The sequence below is a fragment of the Lissotriton helveticus genome, chromosome 2_1, assembly GCF_964261635.1.
Source record: "Lissotriton helveticus chromosome 2_1, aLisHel1.1, whole genome shotgun sequence".
NCBI lineage: Eukaryota > Metazoa > Chordata > Amphibia > Caudata > Salamandridae > Lissotriton > Lissotriton helveticus.
The window spans coordinates 78,193,752-78,221,673 of NC_136059.1; the positions used below are offsets into that span (position 1 = coordinate 78,193,752).

Below are 27,922 nucleotides of genomic sequence, written 5' to 3' on the forward strand. Positions count from 1 at the left end.
AAAATAACGGACGTTTTCATTTCTGTCTGAAGCTGGGAGAGAAATAGACTTTTGTGATTACCTTCCTCTGCAAATTCTCTAAAGACTGTCTTTTCAAACTCGTTTAAGGGTACGGCTGTCAGGAGAGAGAAGGACCGGATGTGGGAGCACGAGGCCTGACTGCAGACTATGGAACACCTGCGACATGGGCCAAGGCGAGACCGTGACAGAACAGAGCTGCAGGACGAGGCACTACCTCCAGCAATGTGAGAAGGAAGGGCTAACCTGATGCCCCCGCTCTATGTCCGAATGTGTGCCGAAAGGTCCCCGCTCTCTAGACTCGGTCACGAGCCCGCCCATCTGAAGTCTCTCGTTCCCCTAGTTTGTTCCTAATTTGGCCTTGCTCCATCCCCCTTTTCCTCCGACCTACCCTATGGACTGTTTTGTACGCTCTTCTTCCATCTGAACTTTCTGACCAACACCTCAAAGGACACAGGGCGAAAAGGACCTTTCCGACCAGGAATACGAGGGAAAGGTCGTGCCCTGCAACGCGAGACCTAGAATAGAGCTGGACCCGTAGCTCCATCGCCGGTGCTCCACAGCGCCAACGAAAAAAAAACAAAGAATACTGAGAACTCGTTAACTACGAACACTTTGACGTCCTCAATCACCATTTCTGCTGCGCCTCATTTCTCTCCCAGCCGCCATTGTATTGATCATGCTCCAATCCGAATCTGATATATGTAACAACCTGCCAGTCCACGTTATGAAATGTACTTGCTGCTCTCGCTACAGAATCGTTTTTGTATTGCATTCCTATGACTTTCCTGCTGAACAAGTTTATCAAAGTTTATCAAATAGGTCCACCTCCTAAAAACTAGAAATCTCAAAATGTATTGTTTACAACTCTTTTCATCTAGGGTTCCTACCGTTTTCTTTCTCATGCCCACCACAATAGAACCGAGTAGAAAATGAACCAGCAAGATGTCTTGAATATGTTAAAGGGAGGACTGTTGAAAATTAGCACGGTTTGGTGAACATTATCTGCGCCATCTTGCCTCTTCCCCTGATGCCACACTTTTGTCGTGCGCACCCGCCATTTTAAGATGCCCTGATCAGAACGAACCCTTTCGCATGCCGCTGGCCCCTGACATAGCCCTTCGCCCTCACTAAGCCTGCACGCTGACCAACCCCCTGCTTGCACCTGCCTTGAATCATAAACCCCTCTTCGGCGCTGCTCTGCCCCAGGCCCTCATCCTGTTCCCAACGCGACACCTCCCTTCTTCCCTTTCATGATCCCCGGCCCTTAGATGCAAACCCCCTTTTTCCCCGTGTGCCCGTTTGTCTTCCCCGTTCCCAGGCCGACACCCAGCTCTGCCGATACTATCCCTTGCCCCTCCCCGTGCAATAGAAAGCTTCCCTCATCAAAGGACCCCCGAGTTGATCAAACCCCCCACCCCATGAGATCCGATCGAACCCCGCATTCCATGAATTGGCGGAATTTCCAGCTGCGCGATAGTCATCACCTGCTGTGACCAGGGTGGGGACTTCTACTGTAGATATGTGTGGGAACGGGCCCGAAGGGGGATTCCGGGAATGTCTTTCCGTACATCAAAGCTTTATCATATGTATGTAAACTGTAATAAAAACCACAGACACTGTATATAAGGGGCCAGGCCTCAAACGTAAGTTAGAGCACCTCAGAACGATACCTGCTGTCCGTTTTGCTGTGTTCTCCTCCGGAGAGAATAAAAACCTTGTTTCCTGCTTTCCAGTCTCCAGCGCCTGCCTCTTCATTGATTAAATAACTAGAGGGTCACAGAGGCAATACCGCCGGGCAAATATCGATTGTCCCCGACCCGACTCAGGTTTTAACACACCCACATCCTAAAAAGCAGCCTAATTCCAAGCCTCCCTCTTGGGCTTTTCAGGTGCGTTCTGGGGTACGGGTGACAGGCCCGTCCGCTCTTGTGGGGTGCCATCTTTTGTGGATTGTGCCGGGAGGTCCTGTGTTTTCCCCGAAGGTTTAGTATACTGTGTGCTACAGTGTCGTTTCCAAATGTTGTAAGTGAAATTCGAGGTATTCACTGTCTGCCTGTGTCTCTCGGCTCCCTGGTAAACAGCAGGCAGAGCTACCCTTCCACTGTGAAGAGTGGGGGCAGAAGACGATTTCTCTGTTATCGAAGTGTATCTTTTTTTCGCTAGAAGTGCATTCCTCACTAAAGATTTGTATCAGAAGACGGGGCGGCATTTTCTAGCTCCCCCCCTCCTCTCCCCCCCCCAAAAAATATGTATTTCTCTCGCTCTAAGCCCTCGTATCGCGAGCAACACTGAAAGTCAAATAGTGGCGTGGATGCTGATCTGGGGCCTAGTTTACACGTATGTATGTATGTATGTATGTCTGTCTGTCTGTCTGTCTGTCTGTGTATGCTGTATTCTATTGCTGAGCCCAGCCAAAGGCAGAGGAGCGCTGCGCAGGGTCAAAGATGCGCATTCAATGCTTTTTGAGTTCCGGAGTAGCGTGCTACTCCACGAAAAGTGCGTGGACGCCTCGTCAGCAGGTAGTAAGCGCCAGGGCTTTAAGTGGGAGAAAAAAACTGGGGGTGCTCTAAAATGGGCGGGGCAAACCACGCAAAGGGGCGTGGCCAATCCAAGTAGGGGCGTGGTCTAAATCAAGATAACTAGCATTGCGTTAGGGCTGGGGCAGGATCACGCCGACTAGTTCCTCTCTCTGCGTTTTAATTGTTGCTTGATTACACTGCAGCCTTGACGCTCAGTGTGAAAAGTCAGAGCAGGGTTGTGCTGGAGCAGGCTGCCTGTGGTAGTCTCTCTCCTAATCATCCCATGATGTGAAGGCTGGCACCACGAAGACTTTGCACCTGCGCTGCAGGAAGGGAAATCCTGAGAGAAAATGGCTCTCTTTAAAGCCGCGTTCCTCCTACAACGCGGCTCACCTGGCATGCTCACTACCTCCGCCGCTCAGTAGTGAGCAAAATGAGCATGCGCTCATCGATGTGCATGCTCTCACTGCAGTCGAGGGAAAAGAAAAAAAGAAAACGAACTACCTTTGGAGGACTGAAAATAGTGCCTGATAGAGACCCGTTTCGAGGCCCCCTGAAAATCACTGCCAGTGCTCAGACCCGGACAGACCCGGCCCACTTAAAGCCCTGTACTAAACATGCAACACAAACCGTGCTCTGCCAACCAAAGCTGAGAGTGAGCAGTTACATTAAACACCTTATATCAGCAATAACGTGTTGCACAAAGTACATGAAACAAATGCACTAAGCCTAAAATACCAATGACATATGTCAAAGTAATATAGCACACATTAGCTTTGTTTGAGTGCCTAGATGCGGGGGCCTTTTTTGTGTGTCCTTGGCAGGGAAAGTTTCATTTACTATCCAGTGCTTTAAACGGGCATGTGCTCTCCCGCACAGAGTGCCCACACTTTTGTAAGTTGAAGGGGAGAGAAAGAGTACCTGCACTTCTCAGCAGTGCTGCAATATTTTTTATGCTAGAGTACCAGCACTTCGCAGCAAACATTCGTTCTGTAGGTAGTAGGTACGTGAACTTTCCTATTTCCATGAAATCAAATGGAGTCCCCTAGCACAACAAAACTCCTGTCACCACCCCACTCCTGTCCCAACGGGCAGGTGCACAACTTTGCATTTCCTCATACGCTGTCAATCCTTTTAAAAATGGGTGTGAGGAGGTTGGCTTACCCCATCTCTGCGCTGTTAATGAAAGGATCGCAGGCACAGTTGGAAGGGTGCTAAGTGACTAGATCCGAAATAATTGTGAAACTGTCCAAACCTAGGCAGAAATACACTTGGTGAAAGGAACCACCCAAATGTACTTTTCATTTTCGTTGCAGCCGGTATGAAAGTGCGAAGCAGTTGCAGCAGGTGGGGGCAGAGGGAGGGGTGACTTTGGTTTTTCGGCTGACGGTATGAATGTGCCTGCACATTGTTTTTCGAGTGTCTGCCCAAATTATGCTCATCACTTTATATAAAAAAAATATGGCGAAGGAAGCACACTCGTATGTTTGAATAATATTTGAGGGTATGTTGTTGTGCCTTTCTGATCCGAGACAAAAAACACAGTAATTAAATGAAAACGCTGTTCCATTTGGACACACTGCCTTTGGGGTAGTTTTGTGATCAGTTATGAAGGTTGGAATGCAAGGCTAAGAAACGCTTCTTCACATGGACAAAATTAATTCCAAGGGCTTTTAGATGATCCCGTGCCAGTTACCACGCAGTTGCCTACTGCTCGTCTTCCTGCAAGATGGAGTTGTGACCCTGTGACACTGCTACTCCTGGCTTCTGCTGCTGAGTAGTGGGGGGCGAGCAGGGCCGGTTCTAGGATTTTTGGGGCCCGGGCAGAAAGGGGATGTGCGAGGCCCCTCTAAATTGCACAGACATGTTACATTCAGGCCCTGCACTTTGAAATACGCTTACAGGGCATACTTTCAGAGCAGGTCGTGGGAATAAGTTTCACATACTCATTGAAGTATGTTTGCATGTTAGTAGCTGAAGGCTCTCAAGCTGCTTTATGCAGGACCCCTGGTGTGCTGCAACGCCTCGCTGTATGTCTACCACAAGCATGTCGTCCACAGCTCCTCAAGAGCTGAAAGAAAGTTGTTTATCATTTGAAGGCTTAAACGTGCGGGATGTGGGGTGTCCTGCAGTGCCTCTGAGTGGGCAGCGGGAGACTAGATCCCCAGGTACAGGCAGTGATTAGCCCTGGGAGAGGCCCTTTGTTCCCTGAGCATCGCAGTGATGGTGTAGCGCTGCGAGGCCCATGGGATGAGGCGCTCCTTCCCTGTACCTCGCAGTAATGGCAGTGTGGCGACTGGCGATTCCCGGGGAAGTGCGTCCCTGCTCTGATTATTTCCAGACCTGCACATGATTGCGATGTCTTGGGCCTCGCAGCGCTACATCAGTCTTATTTGTGCGGGGGCCCCCCCGTTGGTCGGGTGTGCAGGGGGCCCTGGGCAGCTGCCCACACTGCCCATGCCTTGCGCCGGCCCTGGGGGCGAGGAGACTGGAGAGGGAGTGTTGTGAATTCGGGGACAGCGCGACAGCTACTGTAAAAGTGAAAGCGCTGTAAGGGGCCCTGTTAAAAAGTAAGAAGTCAGTGCTTCTGAAGTTGTCGGTGAGCATGGGCACATCATGTGCATGCTCTCACTGCAGTCGAGGAAAAAGAAAAAGAAAACGGACTACCTACCTTTGGATGCCTGAAAACAGAGCCCGATAGAGACACGGTTCCAGGCCCCCTGAAAATAACTGCCGGTGCTCGGACCCGGACAGACCCGGCCCACTTAAAGCCCTGGTAAGCGCTATATAAATACAATCAAGTCACCGATGGGTGGGAGAGGTTTCTGGGCTGTCCATGCATTCTGAAGTTGAGTCTTCACTCTTCTAAATTGCAGCAGCGCGGGGTGGTCCCGGACACTGGGGTGTTGTTCCTGGTCCTGCTCGCGTGCCACTGGGGGGACGCCCGAGTGATCGAGAGATGCGTGCCTTTGAAACGTCCCCAATCACAAGCGGCCCTGCATCTGAACTAATGCTCAGCTGCTCGGCGTAGCGCGGGGTGTGACCTGGCGCTCAGGGAGGAGGGAGTGTGAGGTGGGGATTGTAGTAAATACTATCTTCACTGTTCCTCTCTGGCTAGACAGTACAACTATATCTATGACATCATAGAATGCCAGGCTGTCACTCTATCTCACTGTACCTTTCTATTACCTGTTGTGGCAGTTGGTCACCTGAGGCTGAGCTACCAACAGCGAGCTCCTGGTGGGGTTTTCTATCTATCTACTTACAATCTTAACCTGTCTGTCTAACCTGGAAGGAACCTGCAATAAAGGATCTTACAGTCAAGTGGACTCTGCATCATTCATTTACCACAGGGATCACCAATGGAGTAAATCCAAGCCAATAATGAATTGAAGAAGTTTTCTTGTTGAAAGAAGATTTATTCTTTGGTCGAAAACAGCAAATCACAGCAGCACATCTGTTCAGAAGAATGCCCAACTGCTGGAGTTTCTTGGTGAACAGACTCCACGAGCGATGCACCTTTGAAGATACACATTCTGATAAGGTGCCCACCCGTGGAGCATACGATGACCAGTATGAACATAGAAGAAGTACAAAGTAATGCACATTCTAAGATAAACAACACATTACAGGGAGGCGAATTCTGTCCCCACGAAGAATGACCCCTCTCACTACTGAAACAAACACGTGACCCTCGCACTCGACGCCGCACGCCCTCCCCGGCATCATGTGCACATCTGTCTGATGTGTACAGATGTAAAACCGCCTTGAATCACCCGAAGATGCCAGTACATTGAGTGATGTGAAAGGAAGCTGTCGTGACGGGTCCCATCTGTGGCCAGGAGGGGGCAGTGCTTGCCTGTGTTTCCTCACCTGTTGGCTCTGCACCTCTGGCTGTCGGCAGATACATCCGCTGGTGGCCGCATACCCGGCCGCACCGCACCTCTCCGGAGCCCACACTGACCAGGCACGGGCAGACTGGCTGCAGAGATTACTCTACCATCCTAAAATACATTATTTTAAATTATGTAACTACTTATTGGGGCCATATGTGCAGTAGAGCCCTCATTCGTCACGAGCCTTGGATTTAGAGCCATCAGCGCACCAAGTAAAGTAAAAAAAGAAAAGCAAACTTATTTCTAAAGAGGGGATCCCCGTTCAAATATTCGTCTTTTATTTTTGTCTGTCTAAAACAGTTCGCTCCTTTATTAACAAATAATCTACGCGTGTTACGCCTGTTTCCAGTTTTTACTGATTTTTACAGAGAAATATACATAGAAACCCATTTATTTTCCCGTCTGTATTTATTTTTTAATGTCGATAAAAACGGATATTGTGTTGTTTTTTGAGTGATTCTAAATGCTGTTAGGCATGGCTGCCAAGTGTATAGCTGTGCGGATGGACAGGCAAGGAATGGTGTTAAAACAAGAAGGGAATTTTAGTAAAGTTGCGTAAACAGCAGTTGATAAGCACAAATTTGATACTGATATGCATATCACATAAGTGCATTGATTTATCGTTACTGTGTTTTCATATCATTGAAATCTCTCAGGCCTTTAAGAATGAGTGAACATTTGTGGGTAAATATATGTAGAAACATACTAGTTTTAGCTTCATGTTTTCACAAAACCCAAAATAAATATGGATAAATACAAACGGAAAAAACAAAAAAATATATACCATAAAACCAGGAGCCCTAATTATGACCTTATGCTATGCAACTATACCATTTTTCTTAAAGATATCGTAAGAAAAAAATACCAACAGTTTTCAAACTTTTTTATGGTTTTAAATTTTGGGATTTCTTTCTGCTTTTGCTTTATGCACAAACTGCCACGCAATGATGTAATTTCCTGTAACTTTGTATTTAGCTGAAAAATAGCTAGTAGGCAATAAGTAGGTTAGGTGAACCCAGATGGCGCTGATACACTTGTGATTGATGTAGTGGTATGTATAGTTATGCACTCAGCATGAACTATACTTTTATGCACTGTAAACGTTTACATCAGAAGCATTACCCTTCAGTAAAATCGTCGAATGTTTCCCCCATAGTTCAGTGGCATGAACCTAATGCCACTGTGTGACCTTCAGCAGCAGACCGTTGTGTTTCATTGAATTAAACCAGTTCCATAGGTTCATGGGATTGCAACTTGACTGATTTTTATAGAAATCCAGTGGAATATTTTTTTTTAAACAAAATGTCCACCTGGTAGTGACTAGGGTTTTCAGTGTTGTGACCTGTTACCTACTCTGTTTTAGAAGTAGCATACTTGCCAGTTAGAACTCCTCTTTATTGCCTCTGTTAGTGTGTCACATTGCACCCGACTCATAGCTGGCACGCTTCCCAGCTCCAAGTGTGATGTGCCGCTCTATTCCGGCTGTTGCTGAAGGCTGATCGGAGTTTGGCTCAGTAGAACAAAGTCATCAGTGTATTGGAGACATCGCAGAGGTGCATCCGCTAGTTTGGGAGGATCGCACACCCCTTAAGATAGCTGATTGTCATAGTCCGCCACATAGATGTTGAATAGGCACGTGGCTTAAACACACCCCTGCGTTTGGTCCATGCGAGCTGGGATCTTGCGAGTGGTTCTGTGGCCGTCACCGACCTTGATTTGGACCCAAGTGTCTGAGTACAAATTAATAACCGCTTCTAATAGTTTTCATGGCACTACCCAATTGGGCATTTTTGCCCGGAGGCGACCCCTTGTTACCCTGTCAAAACGCGCTTTCAGATCCACAAAACAAGCGTAATTTAATTTAATTTAAAGGTAATTTATAGTGCGCAACTAAAACCCTAAGGTATCAAGGCGCCTACCAAAACAGATCAGAAAAGGCAGAGCACAACTACAGGTATGCGCACACAAAGAGACGGGTCTTTAGGGCATTTCTGAATAACTGCAAGGTGGGAAGGGACCTTAATTCCATGGGGAGAGCATTCCACCACTTAGGTGCCAGATTAGAGAAGGCTTTGCCACCCCATCTGGCTCTCCGGATTCGAGGGACTGACAGAAGGAGTCTGTTAGAGGAACGTAGGTTCCTACAGGGGCTGTAGCGGGACAGAATGGATCCAATTCCAGTAGGGCTACTTTTTGCTAAGGCCCTATAGATCATGCACATGGTCTTAAAGAGAATACGATCCTCTATAGGAAGCCAGTGAAGCAATTTTCTGGCGGAGGTAGCCGAAGTGCGCCGGGGTAGATCCAGAACAAACCTAGCCGCTGCATTCTGGACTACCTGCAAGCGCTGCAGCAGACTTTTATTCAGTCCCGCATACAGCGCATTGCAGTAGTCCAGTCGAGAACCAACAAGGGCGACCGCAAGTTGTTTCCTTGCCTGCTGTGAAAGATAGTGCCTGATCTTCCTCAGTATGCGAATGATGCCCCAACAGGTAGAGATAGTCCTGTTAACCTGTTGACTCATACTGAGGGTGGGGTCGATCACGACCCCAAGGTTTTTGGCAGAAGAAGCAGGGACAGGACAGGCTCCCAGTGAGTCTGGCCACCAATCGGCTGACCATACCTCCTCCCTTCCTCCAAACACCATCACCTCAGTCTTCTCCCCATTCAGTTTCAATGAGTTGTGAATCATCCATTGACCGACTGCCTCCATACAAGATCTGAAGTTGGAGGCAGTCGAAGTAACTGAATGGGAGAGAGAGACGAGGATCTGCGTGTCATCCGCATAGGAAACTACCTCCATCCCAAAAGATCTAATTAGTCTGGCAAGAGGAGTCACGTAAATGTTAAAAAGGGTCGGGCTTAGCGCCGACCCCTGAGGGACCCCACATTGCACAGACAGGGATGGAGATAGAAATTTACCCAGCTTCACTCTTTGCTCTCGTTGATCGAGGAAAGAGGTGAGTAGAGCCAACGCTTCCCCCTGAACCCCAATCTCCCTCAGGCGAGATGTTAGAACTGAGGGAGAAAGGGTGTCAAAGGCTGCTGTAAGGTCTAAAAGGATCTTTGAGTTTAGAACTTTTGGTTTGGGCTTTTTCTACGCGGAGGCTGACTGTTAAGAGATTGGTTGTTGTATTCATGCTCACTCTGAAGCCGGTCTGTGTTTTTGGAATGAGGATTGTGAAAGAAATCCAAGCTTCCAAATCTATCAAAAGTTTGGAGGCCTAGATCTTTGCTTCACCGTCAAGGGCAATCTGTCTTTAGTTTGCATGATTGGACTGCGAGCCTGGTTTGTAAATGGGATGTAGAATGCTACCTCGCGAGGATGCTGGTATGAAGTTGGTGACAAAGCTGTAATTGAACAAGGAGGTTAGATAAGTGGCCCAAAATGATTGTTCTTGTTTGAATAGAGCATTTTGGTACCGGTCGGGCATGGGGCCCCCTGAGATCTGAGTCGCCTGAGAATGTTCAGGGCCTGCAGATCGGCCAAACACGGGCCATCTGATTGGGTGGATGTTGGATCCTCGATTAAGATGGTTTAAACGTGGTGCCCTGGCGGGACCAGTTCGTTCATGAAGAATGGACAGGGTTGGCCAAGGCGTGAACAGCTGCTATGCGTGCTACCCAGTCTGCTACAGTGATGCCAGCATTGTGGTGGCTATGGCTCCCATTCGCAAGTTTGATTTTGACCCAGAATAATTTACTGTTTTTCTATTTGCTTGTATGGAGAATGTTTATCCACCAGTGGGCGGAGGAGCGTCGCCCCACTGCTTTTAAGCAGTGTAACTAAAGAAAAAATTATGGGCCAGATGTATCAAAGGGTTTTGCCCATTCTGTGTCTATGGGGAAATGTGTTGATACATATGGCCCTAAATGTTAATAACTAAATGTTATCGTTTTCTTTTGTCCTGCTGCTGTGCAAGCGGGGCTTCTTTGCTTTCACAGCAGGGCTGGAGGAGTGGTTTGCCCACTTCACGTGTGCATGAGTTCTTGGCCGGCCTTCTTGTTGAGAAGGTGAAGTTGAGGGAGGTGGCAAAGGACTCCCAGGCCTATGCCGGAGTTGCGTGTTGAATTGAGCTTGATTGCTCAGTTTTCAAATGGGCTCTTGCAAAGTCCATGATCTCCTCTGCGGCGCTGACCATAGAGACGTTTTAAATTGAAGACTGGAAAATGGTAGTAAGTCGTTCGCATGTAAGGCCCTCGGTGGACATATCGATAGCTCAATGTGCCGGGGCAAGTGATCACTCTCCAACCTAACGGTTATGCCATGTAATTAATCATTGGACATATCTCGGCATCTGCCTGTGTGTAATCCAGGATTGCAATTGATTTATGTGACAGCCAGGTGTAAGCTGCCGGTTGGTCATGGGGGAAGAGTCCATTTATTGTATAAAGACCGATGCTTTCTAGGGCCCAAATACATGGCCTTCCATGCCTGTTGGTTCGGAGTTATTTTAAATAATTACTGGCACAATTTGTGTATGTGTTTGACGCTCTTGGGGCATCGGAGATCTACTTTGCATTAAGTGTGTATTTAAGTCCCCTGACAAAACTAGATGTGGTTGCGGAAAGGTGAATTGAAGGGATTTAAGCCGGGCGGTCAAGGTTTTCATTTCATGAGCTTTGCTCTTGTTGCCTGGATGAATGTACAGATTGCAAACTAAAAGGCTGGAGTCGCCTTGTGCTGAGGAGGAGGCTGACCGACGCATGGAGCCCAGGAGAGGCCCAGGTCTAAGGGTTCTTGCTCCCACTGTAGGTGGCGAGTCCGCCTGCGGCTCTCACTGCCTGGTTCCAGTTGGTGTCTTCAGTGTGAAATTCTTTGAAGCCGAATAGTGGTGTTGGTGTTTACTGCAATAGCAGGATGTCGACATTTTGTGAAGGTAGTGTAGTCCTTCTCACCCACCTCGCCACTAAGGCCATTCACATTCCAGGGACACAATGCTAATGAGAATTGTTCAGTGCTGGGACCCTCTTGCCTTTGGGTTCATACCTCCCGCCTCACCCTTAAGGGGAACCCCTGTTGTGCCTGAAGGGTGACGAGCCTTGTGGGTGATGACACTCCTTTCGAGCCTGGTTGCTGGTTACTTGATATTTGCAAAATAGCTCTGTTTTCACTTAAGTAGTGTGTTGCACCTATTGTCCCCCTTAATACTCTATTTGTTGGAATCGGCCTCTTGTGTGACAGCCCCTGCTAGAGCAGTGGGGGGTGGTGAGGGGGCTAAAGTACTGTGACATCAGCCTGTGCACTCATTGGTTTGTGACTGCCTGTCTGTCATATTTGGGCACTGGGCGGGCTCTGTTTTCTTCATTATAGAGGTGAGTGAGCATTGTTTTTGCTTCATCTGATTCTTGTGCTTTTCCTGTTTAGGGAGCCAGAGAAACCTTTGAGAACTACTACAGGAAACAGAGACGAAAACAGGCCAGGCTGGTGCTCCAGCCGCCTTCAAACATGGTGAGTGTTTCTGCCTGTGGCTTGACTTGCATAGTGCAGGTGTGCAGCAGTGAACTCCATCCGCTTGTTTCGTTGGAGTGTATATCCTCTCAGAAAAGGGGCCATGAATAGCGTTTAGCATAGCTTTAAACAATTACAACTCTATATTGTAAGCATTTAACCCTTCTCTGTCACCCTAACCATGTGTTGTGCTCTTTAATCATACACATACCTCTCGCACACGCATGCATACACTGAAGGGCCCTGGCAAATTCCTTAAAATGTAATACCTGCCCAGGTTTTTCAAGGAGGGTCTACTCAGTACAGAGAGAAGCACGCCTTTGTGTAGTAGGGCATGGTTAGTAAGCCGCCCTTATCAGAAAGCAGTTTATTTAACATAAATCATGCAATGTCTGAAGGTGATTTCCCCTTACTACCTTTGTGTTATTGTGTGCTGATGAGCAATTCAGTCATTCTGTGCCCATGTCGATGCAGAATTGTTGTCCTACTTCCATGTTTGTGCCAAGCCTCTGACCTGCGTTCTCAACATCTGGTCACGCGAATAATACATACATGCATACTTTCTTTTAGGAGTCATTGAGGTTAAAACCGTAAATGAAACTTTTAAAATGATAGTTTGTGTTTAGGCCATACATTAATCATTTTGTTTGGCAGATCTCAGGGGCCTAGGACTGCTCAGAAGTTAAGGACCTGCTCTAGGCTCCAGTGCCACTCTTCACAACATTCACGGTGCTCACGTTACAATGGTTTATGTTTTTTTTGTCATGTTACAGTAGGGACACCAATATAATTAATTCACCTGGGCTTAGTAGAAAACGTTTTGTCCTGTGATCAGAAAAGCCATCGCTAAAGTACGTTGCTAAATATGTTAATTCTTATATTATATTTTAAATTGTGTTGTCTCTTTTATGAGTAGGGGCTGGGAAGAAGCCTGTTTGTATCACTCAACTAACCAGTATCCCAAACAAAATGGTGTAAGCGATGCAGATAACGTTGCTGCTGTTTTTACTTGCACTGCCTGCTAGTGTGCTCATATCCGTGCATTAGCATTTTATGTTGAATGTTTTCATGAAAGACCATCTCCTGATCAGCCAGCAACAATAGCAGTGCTCCTCCTTTTATCTTTTTATTCACTAGAATGAGCAACTGCAAGGAGTGGCTTATGGTGAAATGTATCCTCCATTTAAAATTGAAATGTATTTTTACTCTCCCTAATAATTGTACCTGCTGGGATGCAACATCTATTCATCCCTTTTGGGAAGCATTTTACTGCCACTTCAAAGTCTTATCTGGAGCGCTCTGTGAGGTTGGATGAAAGGTCCCTGGCCTCCACCCTTCGTTATCTGCTTGACACGCTGTATGCGTGGGCACCGACAGATAAATGCCAATCATTGGAGTAAAACATCCTCTTGGTGTCTTCAGACATATACCTGGTGAAATAGACTTGAACTAAAACCACTTCCAGCAGTGCTTTAAAAGGAAATGCATGTTTAGATAGAAGCACAGTTCTCTTAAACCTCTCCTAGTCCTGGCTGCTCACCTCAGTTTACCATGAGGTCAAACTACATCCAAAATGACACACCCTGCTTCTGTCGATAGTAGAACAAGCCAAAGTTATGTTGTCTTTCATAGCTACATTTTTCTGTTTACTTTTGGTATTTTATTCTAACAAACCCTGATCTTCATTGCAGCATGAAACACTGGATGCCTATAGGAAGTATTTTAATCAGATTGTAGGGTAAGCATCATTTTCCATTTTACACATGTCTGAATTTGCTTATTTATTGTCCACTGTAATGGCTGAATGTGAGGCATTGCTGGGTGCAGTACATGTTAACATTGTGTGGTTGGATCTTCTTGGGTTAAGTTAAGAACTTTCACCATGACTGGTAAATATCTGCCTGGGCGTCTCTCCTCTGAAACTGAGTTCATTTCAGATGCTCCGTGTGGATAACCGAGTTACCATTAAGATGCCCTGCCTTCCACCACTAATGTATTCACATAAAATATTTCATCCATAGAAAACATCTATGTGCCCCTCTCCTTCCATGGCCAAAATCTAACTCTATAGAATAAGCAGTTATTCAGCCCAAGAACCTAAATATAGAATTTACCTTACCAGGAAAAAATCGAAAATTAATATTGGTAGCATGTTTGGCTGCAGATAAACTTGCTCTGCATACTCCTGCCAGCTAGTGTATGGCCCAGCTGTTTACAAGTTGTTTTTCTACGAAGAAGTCTTTCAAATCACAAGGTCTTGGTGACTCCTCTTCTTGTGGAGAGGTGTGGCGCCGCGGCCAGGGCGACTGACGCTGGAATCTGGGGACCACGGTTCGAACCCCGGCTCTGGCGGCAGGGTAGCCCAGCACCATGTGACTCTGGGCAATAGCGCGCTTAATCTTCCCGACGGCCCCCAGCGCCTAGAGACCCTTACGGGTGATTGTGCGCTTTACAAATGTGGACTTTTACTTTTTTATCATATATGCACATGAGCACCAACTTCATTGCTAGATTGTTTTTCTCCACCATCAAGTTCAGACGCAATCCAGCATGCCATCAGTCTTGACAAGTTTTTTGGTTCCGTCGCTTCTGTGAAGTCTGTTGCCTTCCATCTTGTGCGAGAAGACTCTTTAACATGTTTCTTCGAACAGAGCCCAATCCTTTCATTGAGTCCCATCGTAGTGGTGCGATTTTACCTCGGGGCCCTTCGGGCCACCATGTGCTCCGGACTGCCCTTAGGAGAATGAAGAAGAGGGAAAGGAACGAACACCCTTCAAAAGGTGCCCGCAGTTCCATTCTAAATATCCCTGAGCCGCTCTCCATGCTGTCTGCAATCTTTTCTTCTCCTCGGAGCACAACGAGGGCCACTGTGACTGTGGCTTGGTATTCCACAGTAAGAAGACTCTGCTTCAGTACTGAGACCTGTTGTGGGCCCTCAGCAGAATGGCCAAATCCTCTTCAGAAGTGCCAGATATCTTCAGCACTGCTTATCTGCTCGGTACTGAGGAAGAGGCAGAAGCATTGGGTGACTTGACCGATCTCCCGGCACTCCAGCCCTGTCCTCTGGTCATAGACCTTAATGTCTCAGAGTCAGGCGAGGAGGAGTTCCTGGAGCAAGAAGAGGCACCCGAGGATGCTCCATCCACCTCGGTTACCTGTGGTCCTTGGTTCAAGACCACGCCTCATGTGAGTACTATTGATGCCCAAGCCCTTCTCAAAGGTCAGATCAGACAGCACGTCCAAGCCAACCACCTCCCCTCTGAGGAACGGGCATCGCACCCTGTGCTGAAGCCGCTGCCACCTTTGGGTGCGCCACCGCCTCAGAGCACTGGTCAACACTGAAGCAAGCCCTCAAACCCGAGTAAAGGCCATTCATTCCAAGTGCCATGGCCACCCTCTAGCTACAGAACGCCTGCTGGCGCTGAACCCTTAAATTAGGCTCATAAAAAATGCCATTTGCACCGAAACAAACTCCATCGGTACGAAGACCACCTTTGCATCAGAGGCCCCCAGCTCTCAATGTCAAGCAATGCCCCATCCTTGAGAGGCTGCCACAGGAGCTGGGCTAATGGCAGAGGAGGATTATGATCCACCCACGCACAGGCAAGATCTCTGCCTCCGAGAAGACCTTCCCAAAGAACACTGGCTTTCCTTTGAAGAAATCTGCCATGGATACTCCTGTGACCTCGGTGCGCCCCCCCACCCCCTTCCAGGAGGCTTAAGGACAACGTTTCTGCTCCTCCCCCTCTTTCTTCTCCTTCTTCACCTCCTCCACCACCTCAACTTTCACCTCATTTGCCTTCATTTCAGGGATCCTCAGAGTCTTGCTTTGATACTTCTAGCCTTATTTCCTAGCTGAGGACTTTGCCCCAGTCTACCATGAGACCTTCAGGAGTTACTTGGTAGGATTATGACACAGACTCTTAAACAGACCATGATCTAGAACATGTACCAGTTAGAGTCTCCCCGCCACTGGACCCCACTGTGTGTCACAGTGTTATTCAGCACACAGCCGCCTGCCACAAAGTAGAGATGTACACTACCCGAGGAGGAGAACGTTTTGGTGGAGACGCTCTCCAAGACAAAATACTCTGTCTAGTACTTCACGATGTACTAGGTAATGAGTAAATCTGCCCCTGAGATCCTTAACTACTCAGTGAAATCTTTTGTGGTGAAAAAAATTAAAAAGGCACTCTCTGGCCTGCGCTACATCAGGGGTCATGTCCCTCTAGAATCCATAATGGTTACACTGCTAGGAAGGGACCAGAAGCCCAAGCCACTGGGGATGCTTGGCCTCCTGACAATAAGAGCAAGCAGATTTATGCTGATGGGAAAGAGTAGTGGTGGGTGCATCACCATCATCTTGCCATTAACCAAGCGGAGACAGACGAAAGCAGTTCTCCAGGGAGTCATAGGCGTGAATCTTTCCGTAGCAGATTGACTCTGCATCTCAAATTGTTGTTTACAATACTGGATTTACTACAGAAACGGATTGACATTTACGGCAGTAATTCAAGGCTCCCCATTTGTCCTTGGCTTTGTCCAAACACGCAACACCATCTTCTAGATATAGGATCTTAACCCTGATTACATCAAATACCATTGATTGACAGTAACCGCTCCTCCATAGGTGCCCGGCCGGGCCCTATGTGAGTACCCTTGACTACCCCTCACTCCCACAGGTGTCCCAACATTGATAGGTTCTGATGAGACCCCACATTGTTAGCTGGGTCGAAACGTCGTCGACAACTTGAAGCGAACCAATTCCCAGTCCCTACTATTATACTAGGAGGCTGCTAACATTTATTGTGTATCCATTGAATGGTCATTTCTGTAACAACATTGAAACCTTTTTCTTATGTCACAAAAGTCACAATCGATACTCCTAGTTTTCAGCTTTTTTCACTTGGGACAGTCGGCACTGGGAATTTATAACAAATGTGAATTTTCATATATAAAACAGCTTGTTTCTCTACACTCTGTGTTGCAAGTCCTTCTTTCTCTGGCATGTATGTACCCCCATTTTACTACGATTGTGCTGATATATATATATATACTAATATTAACCATGAAGTGCCCACAGGAAACACTGTTTTTTTGTCTAAATCACCAATTCTGTTGGCCTCCTCGCTCGCTATGATGGGGGGGAAGAGTTAGTTCAGGAAGGCAAGGCTGTTTGCAATGCAACCTTCAGGTGTGCACTATATGCTGTGGATACAGCAGCCAGGGAATTTGAACACCTCAGTCATTCCTCGGTGCCACTCCTGGTCCCGGATGTCTGGCTTCAAGCTAGAGGTGCAATAGCACCGCATCAACACACCATTCAATGAGTAACACCTGTTTGGATCTCAGGTTGACATCATAATTGAAATAATCAAGAAGGACACAAACTGCCATGACCGCGGGCGCCCCACAGGTTCCTTTCAGCAGGGGCTCTATTTGGAGCCAGCAGTGAAGAGAAGGCTCAAAAGCCCATTCCCAAAGAACCATCCCAGTCCCGCAATCGGCAGCAATATGGTTATCATCCATAAAATGGCAGGGGTTTTACAGTAGGCTCCTTTAGATGGAACAGCTCCAAGAGCCAAGGAAGAGGCAGCACTACTAAGGAAGCCCCTACCTCTAAAAATGGACTTGCCTCGCATCCCTACCAATCACACCACACCTGACGGGCCACTTCAGGGTTTTTCTTTACTTGTTGGAAGGAGATCACCTCAGACCATTGTGTCTTAGCCATCATCTATCAATCAATCAGGAGTTTGTTAAAGCGCGACTACTCACCCGTAAGGGTCTCAAGGCGCTAGGGGTGGGGGGGGTTGGGGGGGTGCAGGTTCCATTCCATCAAGGAGGGGGTCTGTCGAAGAGCCAGGTTTTGAGGTTTCTTGTGAAGATGGGGAGCGATGTTGTCTGTCTGAGGTGGAGCGGAAGGGCGTTCCATGCTTTGGCCGCGAGGAAGGAGAAGGAGCGGCCTCCCGATCTGGTCTTTCTGGTGCGGGGGACCACAGCGTAGGAAAGCTGGGCTGATCGTAGGGTCCTTTGGGGTGCGTGGAATTTGAGTCGGCTGTTCAGGTATGCTGGTCCGGTGCCGTGGAGGGCCTTGTGTGCGTGGGTGAGCATCTTAAAGGTGATTCTCGCCTCGACGGGGAGCCAGTGGAGTGTGCGCAGGTGCTGGGAGATGTGGCAGTGTTTTGGCAGGTTGAGGACCAGTCTTGCGGCGGCGTTCTGGATGTTCTGTAGCTTGCAGATGAGGTTTTTGTTTATTCCGGCGTAGAGTGCGTTGCCGTAGTCGAGTCTGCTGGTGACCAGGGCGTGAGTGACTGTCTTTCGGTGTTCGAGGGGGATCCATTTGAAGGTCTTACGAAGGAGGCGGAGGGTGTGGAAGCAGGAAGATGAGACAGAGTTGATCTGGCGGTCCATTTTGAGCTCGGAGTCCAGGATGATTCCCAGGTTGCGTGCGTGGTCTGTGGGGGTTGGCGGGTTTCCGAGGGCGGTGGGCCACCAGGTGTCACTCCAGGCGTCGGGGTTTGGGCCCATGATGAGTACTTCTGTTTTGTTGGTGTTTAGTTGTAGGCAGCTGTTTTTCATCCATTTGGCGACGGCTTCCATGCCTTCTCGAAAGTTGCGTCTGGTGGTGTTGGGCTCGTTGGATAGGGAGAGGATGAGCTGGGTGTCGTCTGCATATGACACGATGTTGAGTCCCTAGGTTCTGACGATGGGGGCAAGTGGAGCCATGTAGACGTTGAAGAGTGTCGGGCTGAGGGAGGAGCCCTGGGGGACTCCGCAGGTGATAGGTGTGGGGTCCGAGAGGAAAGGGGGGAGTCTGACCCGCTGCGTCCTGCTGGAGAGGAAGGAGCAGATCCAGTCGAGGGCCTTGTCCTGGATTCCTGCATCGTAGAGTCTGCGTATTAGGGTGCGGTGGGAGACTGTGTCGAACGCCGCTGATAGGTCGAGGAGGATGAGGGCTACTGTTTCTCCTTTGTCCAGTAAGGTGCGGATGTCGTCTGTTGCGGCGAGGAGGGCGGTTTCCGTACTGTGGTTTTTTCTGAAGCCGGATTGGGAGGAGTCGAGGATGTTGTGTTCTTCAATGAATGTGGCGAGTTGGCTGGTGATGGCTTTCTCGATGACTTTCGCTGGGAACGGGAGCAGGGAGATGGGTCTGTAGTTTTTGAGGTCGGTGGGGTCCGCTGAGGGTTTCTTTAGGAGGGGGTTGACCTCGGCGTGTTTCCAGTCATCGGGGAATGAGGCGGTCGCCAGGGAGCGGTTGATGGTTTGGCGGAGGATGGGTGCGATGGTGTTGGCGGCTCTGTTGAAGATGTGGTGGGGGCAGGGGTCCGTGGGGGCCCCTGAGTGGATTGACTTCATTATCTTCAGTGTGTCTTCGGTGGTGAGGGCTGTCCAGTCATCAATCGCTGGTTTCCGGGTGTCGGGGGTGGTTGGTGAGGGTTCAGTGTGTTGGTTGTCTTCGTCGAAGTTGTCGTAGATGCTCTTGATTTTGTGGTGGAAAAAGATGCTGAGTTTGTCGCAGAGGTCTTGTGAGGGAGGGATGTCGGTAGACTCGCTGGTGGGTTGGGCGAACTCCTTGATGATGCTGAAGAGTTCCTTACTGTTGTGTGCGTGGGTGGAGATTCTGTCTTCAATCGCTTTTTTTCTCGTTTCTCTGATGAGTTGATGGTGGGCGTTGGTGGCGGCTCTGAAGTTGTTGTGGGCTTCTGTGGATTTGGTGTTTCTCCAGGCCTTTTCGAGGCGGCGGCATGTGCGCCTGGACTCTCGAAGTTCGGTGGTAAACCATCTGGCTTTCTTGGCACGGGTATTGTTGTTTTTCTTGAGGGGGGCTATGGTGTTGGTGCTGTCCGAGATCCATCTATGCAGGGTTCGGGCTGCGGTGTTGGGGTCGTCGTTTTCCGCGATGGTTGGGGTGGAGTTGTTGAGTGAGGAGGTGAGCTGGTCATCGGTGATTTTGGTCCAGTTTCTTTGTGGAAGCAGGTGCTGGTGTCTGTGGATGTTCTGAAGGTGAAGTGGACGCAACGATGATCGGTCCATGGGAGTTCGGTGGTGTGGCTGAAGGTGATGGAATTTCCTGTAGTGAAGAGGGGGTCGAGGGTGTGTCCTGCTGAGTGCGTGGGCTCGGTCACGATCTGGCGGAGTCCAATGTTGTGGAGGTTGTCCAGGAGGGATGTGGTGTTGGGGTCCAGTTGATTGTCGAGGTGGAAGTTGAGGTCTCCCAGCAGGGTGTAGTTGGTGGATGCGATGGCCTGCGGCGAGATAATGTCCGTGATGGAGTTGGCGAAGGGTCCGCGGGGTCCAGGGGGTCGGTAGATGAGGGTTCCTCGGAGGGCGGCGGTGGGGCTGGCCAGTATCTTGAAGTGAAGGTGTTCCATCAGTTCTGTGGACTCGTCAGGGAGTGTGCTCAGGCGGAGGCTGGATTTGTGGACGATGGCGATTCCTCCTCCTGGGTGGATGGGGCGGTCCTTCCTGGAGATCTTGTATCCTTGGGGGATGGAGATGGCGATGTCCGGTCCCGAGGTGGTGTTGGTCCAGGTTTCGGTGAAGAATGCTACGTCTGGGGTTGTGCTGTCGAGGAGGTCCCAGATTTCTGTGGCGTGTTTGTGGAGGGATCGGACGTTGAGGAGGATGCATTGCAGGGTCTTTAGTTCGGTTGTGTTCTTGTGGGCGGGTTGTGCTGGATCCGTGTTCTTGGCGGTGCTGCAGGTGTGCCGGCAGCGGTGACAGCTGAAGGGTCCATGGGTGTCGGCTGGTGATGCTAGCTTGCAGTTGTTGTTGCAGCCTGTGTTGAGTGCGTGGAGTGCTGCTGGGTCGTAGCGTTGGCGGGCGGAGGTCCAGGGTTCCTGGTGCTGGTCGCGGACGGGTCGCAGACGGGCGCAGACGTGCTTGCCTTTGATGCGCCTTCGGTGCACCAGCGGCGCGCCCGCAGCCCGGGGCCGCTGCGCGGCTGCGTAGTGGCCGCCATTAAGTAGGGGTCGGGGAGGGCTGGACAGCTGGGAGGCGGGAGTGGGGAGGGGAGCTGGATTGGGCCGGTCGTGCTGGGGGGGGAGGGGCCGCGGGGGCAGCAGCGGCGGGGAAAGGTAAAGGGAGGAAAGAAGGGATAAAGAAAAAAGGGAGAATAGGCAGAAATAAGGCACAAAAGAGCAGAGATGCAGAAAAGAGCAGAAAGGTGAAAGATAGAAAGGGTAAAAAAACGAGTGAAAACGAGAGAAGGAGCAGAGGGAGAGAAAGGGAAAATGGGCAAAAATAAGGCACAAAAGAGCAGAGGTGCAGAAAGGTGAAAGATAGAAAGGGGAAAAAAAGAGTGAAAACGAGTGAAGGAGCAGAGGGAGAGAAAGGGAAATGGGCAGAAATAAGGCGCAAAAGAACAGAGGTGCAGAAAGGTGAAAGATAGAAAGGGGAGAAAAACGAGTGAAGGAGCAGAAAGAAAGAAAGGAGACAGAGGTCCACTGGAGCACCAGGGATGAGGCGCAGGGAAACCTGCGGGTGGAGGAGGGCCTCGATCACCAACACTCAAGAGTGCAGGGGCAGGGGCACCTCACTTAATGGTGGAGCTGCGAGGGTGGGAGAGCAATTTCACTGACAATGAGTCAGTGGTCTTGCTCGCCTGTCCCCGCAGTGGCCGCCATTAAGTAGGGGTCGGGGAGGGCTGGACAGCTGGGAGGCGGGAGTGGGGAGGGGAGCTGGATTGGGCCGGTCGTGCTGGGGGGGGAGGGGCCGCGGGGGCAGCAGCGGCGGGGAAAGGTAAAGGGAGGAAAGAAGGGATAAAGAAAAAAGGGAGAATAGGCTGAAATAAGGCACAAAAGAGCAGAGATGCAGAAAAGAGCAGAAAGGTGAAAGATAGAAAGGGTAAAAAAACGAGTGAAAACGAGAGAAGGAGCAGAGGGAGAGAAAGGGAAAATGGGCAAAAATAAGGCACAAAAGAGCAGAGGTGCAGAAAGGTGAAAGATAGAAAGGGTAAAAAAACGAGTGAAAACGAGTGAAGGAGCAGAGGGAGAGAAAGGGAAATGGGCAGAAATAAGGCGCAAAAGAACAGAGGTGCAGAAAGGTGAAAGATAGAAAGGGGAGAAAAACGAGTGAAGGAGCAGAAAGAAAGAAAGGAGACAGAGGTCCACTGGACCACCAGGGATGAGGCGCAGGGAAACCTGCGGGTGGAGGAGGGCCTCGATCACCAACACTCAAGAGTGCAGGGGCAGGGGCACCTCACTTAATGGTGGAGCTGCGAGGGTGGGAGAGCAATTTCACTGACAATGAGTCAGTGGTCTTGCTCCATCATCGAGCATAGCTCCGACCTGTAGCGTCTCACAATCCCGCCAAACATTGCACATCGCACGCTGCTATAAGAGGAGATGCAAGCACTCCTATCCAAAGGAGCAAGATATCTAGTGCCGCTGCAGCAGCAGCAGCACGGCACAGGCGTCTACTCCCTATACTTCCTCATTCCCAAGAAGAATGGATCTCTTAGATCAATCCTCGACCTCCACCCTCTATACAGATCAGGTCTTAACTTTTCCACATGGTCACCCTGCAGCTATCTGCACCTGTTCAAGGTGCTAACTTACGGTGTCACCACGGCTCCAGGAATCTTCACCAATTTTTTACCATTGATAGCCACTCACCTCATGAAGGGAGGTTTTCATGTCCCACGCTATCTAGACTACTGATCAAGTGTACAAGCATACAAGAATGCCTAGCTCACACCCAGGCTGCGGCCCCCCTCCTATGCAGCCTAGGTTTCATGGTGAACGCTGCAAAGTCTCACTTGGCGCAGCTCCAAATTCCACCATTTCTAGGGGCAGTCCTCAATTCAATCATGGGCAAGGCTTTCCTCAGCCCTCAGAGGGTGCAAGCATTCCAACAGCTTCTGCCTCTTTTGTAGACACTCTGTCCAATTTCAGGTGGCACGGTTATGCGCCTTCTAGGAGTGATGGCTTCAGGTATTGCCATAGTGCCCCACTCCAGGCCTCATATGTACCGTTTCAGTAGTGCCTCCGAAGCCAGTGGACACAGGTCGGGGGTCAGATGGAGGGTGTAGTGTTAGTAAGTGCCAACACACATTGCTCTCTGCAGTAGTGGAACAGCAACAGCTATTAATGGGCTGACCCTTTGCAGACCCCGTCTTCTAGGTGACCTTTACTTCGGGCGCATCTTTAACCGGCAGGGGAGCAAATCTCAATGACATGGCAGTCCACAGTTTGTGGCTACCTCATCTACGAATTCTCTACATCAACCACCTGGAACTGTTAGCCATTCAACTAGCTCTCAAAGCCTTTCTTCTACACATTCAAGACAAGGTAGTCCTTCTGCATACATACAACATGACCACCATGTTTTATCTGCAGAAACAAGGAGGCTCACACTCCAGCAACAGATTTGGCATTGGACCGCCCATCACCTAGTTACTCTCCTGGAAGATAATCTTCTGGGAGGGGACAATGACTTTGCCGACCTGCTCTGCAGGACGCAGCAACAAGTCCATGAATGGGAAATCCACCCACTAGTCCTACTCCCTTAATTTATCAGGTGAAGCATCCCAGACATAGACTTTTTCATCGACATTTGAAAATGCAAAATGCCCAAACTTCGCCACCAGATTTCCACACTCTCAGTCTGTTGTTAAAGCTCTGTGGATTAACTAGTCAGTGATATTTGCCTGCACTTTTCCTCCTCTTACTGAACGGGGTTAGCAAGCTGAGGCAAACATCCTTAACCATCATCCTGGTAGCTTCAATGTGGGCCAGAAAACCATGGTTCTCACCCCTCCTCACAAGAGGCTCCCCAATTGACCTGACATTTTCAGTCAAGTCATTCAGACCCCAGCCAGCTCAACCTGGTGATTTGTCTCCTTAGATCCTAGAGTTTGGTTACCTTTTTTTGCATCAAGTGTGCATAGACATACTCAAAGAAACCTGTAGACCTACTATGGACACCAGCTATGCTGCTAAGTGGAAGCGTTTTGTCCACTACTGTACTCCAAAACACATTACCCTCTCACCCCTTCAGTGCAAGACATTCTTTGTTACCACCTACATTTGCTATAGTAGGGAGTTAGCCTACACATCAATTAGCCACCATTGCTATATGTAAGATGAATAGGGGACACTCTTCAAAAACTCTGTAACTGAAGCGTTCACGGAGGGCCTTACATGTGCAATTCCACCATGGTTGCTTCATGCCCCAGTCTGGAATCTCAATATTGTCCTCACATAAAGGCCACACTATGTCTAAGGAAGGGATTGTCAGGTGGATTGTCAAATGCGTCCAAACCTATTATACTAAAGCTAAAAGAATCCTACCGTCCCGTGCAAGGCAACACTCCACCCTGAAACAGGGAGCTGTTGTGGTTTTTCTGGGGAATATACCCATAGAAGATAGCTGTACAGTGATCTCCTGCACACACATTTACAAAACCTCCCTGTGTGGACTTCCTGGCAAGAGAGCAAACCAGAGTTGGCTATCTGTCCTCTTGACCCTGTTCCAAACCTCTGCACCATCTACTGGCAAGCCATAGCTTGGGGTAGTGATTCTTTACTGTTGATCCAGAGCATGTGGATCCACCACTTGAATATATTACAGGGTTGTAGTGAAGAAGAAGGTCAGAGATCCTCCTGGATGACCTGCATCACTGTCATCTTTAAGGAAAATGTAGCTGTGCCGAGATAAATTCTTATGCTTTTGAGTGTCAAGTCTTGGTGCTGTTGAAGGGCAAGAGCCAAGCCTATAGGAATGGACTATATTAAAATTGCCTACTGTGGTAGCCATTGTGTGACAGATCTCTTTGTGTGTACAAAACATGTCCTCACTGGTATTGAGTGACTTCGCTTAGGTGGGTTGACCGCTGTTGCCCAAAAGTATAGGTGCGATCTATTCAATCATTTAATGGTGTTGAGTCTTCATTCACATTAACATACCTTATATTGCCTTTGGTGCCACTTGGAAAGTTACACCTCATAAGAGGAGGGTTGCAGAATGCCAGGGTAATCCATTATGGCCATAAGGAACCTCCGGTGAGCTATATATAAAATAATGTTTCATCAATGTAAGAAGCTGGCTCGCTATATAGTGTACTACAAAGAAGTACATTGTGCAAAGAGTCCAGTGGGTCCCCAATTGGTTTAGAGAGGCTAAAGTAGATAATACCAACACTCTCTTTTGTGGTAGTCTGGGCGAGCATTTAGGCTTATCAGAGGGTAGTGCCAAGCATTTGTTGTACTCACAGAGGCAATAAATTAGACACACACTTAAAGAATACATAGGAGACCAATTTAGAAAAATAACAATTATTTTTATATGTATATTTCAACCAAGAACTGCATTCTCAAAGATAAGCAAATAGTCCAAAGTCGTTCACAGTTACGCACCATGCAATCCTATAGGAGGTAAAAGCAAGTAGGTAAAGCACATAGCTCAGACAGTTGTAGGGGTTCACTTTCTGTGTTTAGAGAAGTGGGAAGCCAAGGTGCAATGTTTTACCAATAGTTCATCTGGTGCGTCCCAAAATCCGCTGTGAGTTGGTGGAGTTGGTAGCTGGAGCACTATAGAGAAGAGGGGCCCTCTAGAGATAAGCTGCACAAGGAGACTTGCGGGCAAGTCCGAGGGCTCCGAAACGGGGGCTAGGGTCCTAAGGGCCTTAGGGGCAAGGGAGCACAGTCGGTTCGTCATTACCCGGGCTGGGTGCAGAGCAGGTAGGTTGTCAGGCACCGGTGCGTAATGGTGCTCCTTGCTGTCAGGGGCCAACAGCTGGTAGGAGCAAATTCTGGACTACTGGGCCACTCTCAGTGGGTCTCAGGGGGTCTTCATGTCCCTCTGTGGCTGCTGGGCTCTGGTACAGTTGGAGTTCTTGCAGGACTGTTCGATGTTGGTTATGGTTGCAGGGCATCTGGTACCCCGGGGATTAGTACTGCACGGCTTTGGTTGGTCCTGGTTCCTTCACTTTCAGTGGGGAGACAAATCTGGCATTCCAGTGCACGGGTACCTCTTCCTGGCCGATTGCTGCACCGGCTGCGCCAAGAAGCTGCAAGTCGGTGGACGGGACTCTGCGGTTCCGGTGTCTGCGGCCTGCAGGGGAGTAGCTCCGCCACTCCGAGAGAGTTCTTGGGAAGTTTGCTAAGGCTGGTAGTCCTCTAGGGTTTTTAGAGGCTACACAGCAGTAGGGCAAGACAGTTCACCTCGACTGTCGAGTCTTGAAGTGGCAGGCAGGGGTTTGTGCCAAAACTCCGCGGCAGGCATTCAGTTCTCGGGTTCAGCAGCTCTTCTTTGTCTTCGGGGTGCCACCTAAACACTCAATTTAGGGGCGTTAAGGGGAGAACCGGATAATGGCCAATAGGCTGCCTACCTGTAGGGCGTCTACACTCTCTGTATGACCTCTTCCTGTCGGAAGTGGGCATTACCCTGACCCTAATAGGCTACTTCTCCCCAACGCAAGATGGAGGATTCTGAAAAGCAGGGTCCACATCAGCTGGCCCTCCCTAGAGGTGGTGCTGCATAAATGTGGGCACACCGCCTAATCTAACTATTTTTCCCACCTGTCTTGTCGCCAAAAAGTGGGGTCAGAACTGGGGAGTGGGCACCTCCACTATCTGGAGAGGCCCAGACTCATATTTCAAAGGCGGCAGGGGCTTTGAAACTTCCATCCCCGAAGTGTCCATCCTGCTTGGAGGAGATGTGATCACCTTTGCGCAGAGCAGGCTTTGTTTCCTGTCCTCAGAGAGCAAAGGCTGTCACCTCAGGAGGTCAGAAACCTGTCTATGGTGGCTGGCTGGTCGAGACCAGTCAGTCAAAACACTAGTAGTTTGTAGATTTTCTGGGGGGCACCTCTAAGGTGCCATCGCTGTGCATTTATTAATAAACCCGGCACTGGCATCAGTGTGGCTTTAGTAAGGCGAGGTGTTTGGTACCAAACACCTTGGGGTACAGTGAAGCCATCATGTAGCTGGGGAACTCCTAATGACAAGTGTTCAGCCATGTACTTGTTATGGCTTCCCTGTGCACTGGTGTATATATAAGGGTGAACTTAGATATCTCCGGGGCATATCCACTCTCGCAGATATGCCCTCACATGGGTATAGTGCACCCTGCCTTATGGCAGTAAGGCCTGCCATAGGGGTGACTTACCTATACCACATGTAGTGCTGGCAGTTTTGGCACACAGGGATGTGCGCAAAGACAAGGAGACGATGAACGGTGCGCTGAAACTTTTCAGACACTCACCCCCAGTCACAGATCTGGGTTGAATCCATCATCATTCTTTTAGCTCACTTCGCCACCTCAGTTCAGACTAAGCGACATGCAAATCAGTCTTGACCCCATGCCTCATGGGAACAATCCTAACTGGAATGGCATGGTGAGCCAAAAAACGATGGATTTAGGCCCAGATCTCTGTACTGGGGTGAATGTATGACAGTGTTCTGCATTCTGACCATCAATTGTTCTTTTTGCATTTGTCACCCGAGTGGGATGGGTGTGCCCCGGCATCGGTCCAGTGCTCTCCATGCCACTGAAGTCAAGCTATCCTGGCTGATGAGGGCTAAAAGCCTGAAACTGTTCCTAGGATGCTTGTTTCCAGTCCAGGGATGACCTGGCCTGGCAGTTCGGGCTGTTAAGACTGATTCGCATGAGGCTGGGTGGCTACAAACTGGAATGGCATGGTGAGCAAAAACAACGATGGATTTAGGCCCAGATCTCTGTACTGGGGTGAATGTATGACATTGTTCTGCATTCTGACCATAAATTGTTCTTTTTACACAGGGATGTGTGCCATGTCGACTGTTCAGTTCAGTTTTCTCTGCACCAAAACACACAGGCTGCAATGGCTGTTTGCATGATCTTGGTGAGGGGTGCTTTAGGGTGCCAGAACTTGTACTGCAGCGCTGACGGACCCGCTTTAGGTCCAATACCCTAGGTACCGGGTGTACCATTTACTAGGGACTTACAAGGATACCAAGGACTTGCCAAATTACTAGGGACTTACAAGGATGTCAAGTCAAGTCAAGTCATGGAATTTGTATAGCGCACTACATACCCAGAGGGTTTCA

General features: G+C 49.1%; 1 protein-coding gene and 1 long non-coding RNA gene across 5 annotated transcripts in view; one reads left to right on the plus strand and one right to left on the minus strand.

The window, feature by feature from the left end:
* EXOC6B (exocyst complex component 6B) overlaps positions 1–27,922 on the plus strand; it is a 1,580,787-nt gene that overhangs the window by 511,138 nt on the left and 1,041,727 nt on the right. For both annotated transcript variants that reach the window (XM_078674493.1, XM_078674492.1), the window contains exons 9-10: positions 11,805–11,888; positions 13,580–13,626. In XM_078674493.1, the coding sequence (XP_078530619.1) occupies positions 11,805–11,888; positions 13,580–13,626 (131 nt within the window). The remainder of the gene's footprint in view (positions 1–11,804; positions 11,889–13,579; positions 13,627–27,922) is intronic.
* Positions 1–27,922, minus strand: part of LOC144817728 (uncharacterized) — an 891,613-nt gene that overhangs the window by 397,143 nt on the left and 466,548 nt on the right. The gene's annotated exons all lie outside the window — the stretch shown is intronic.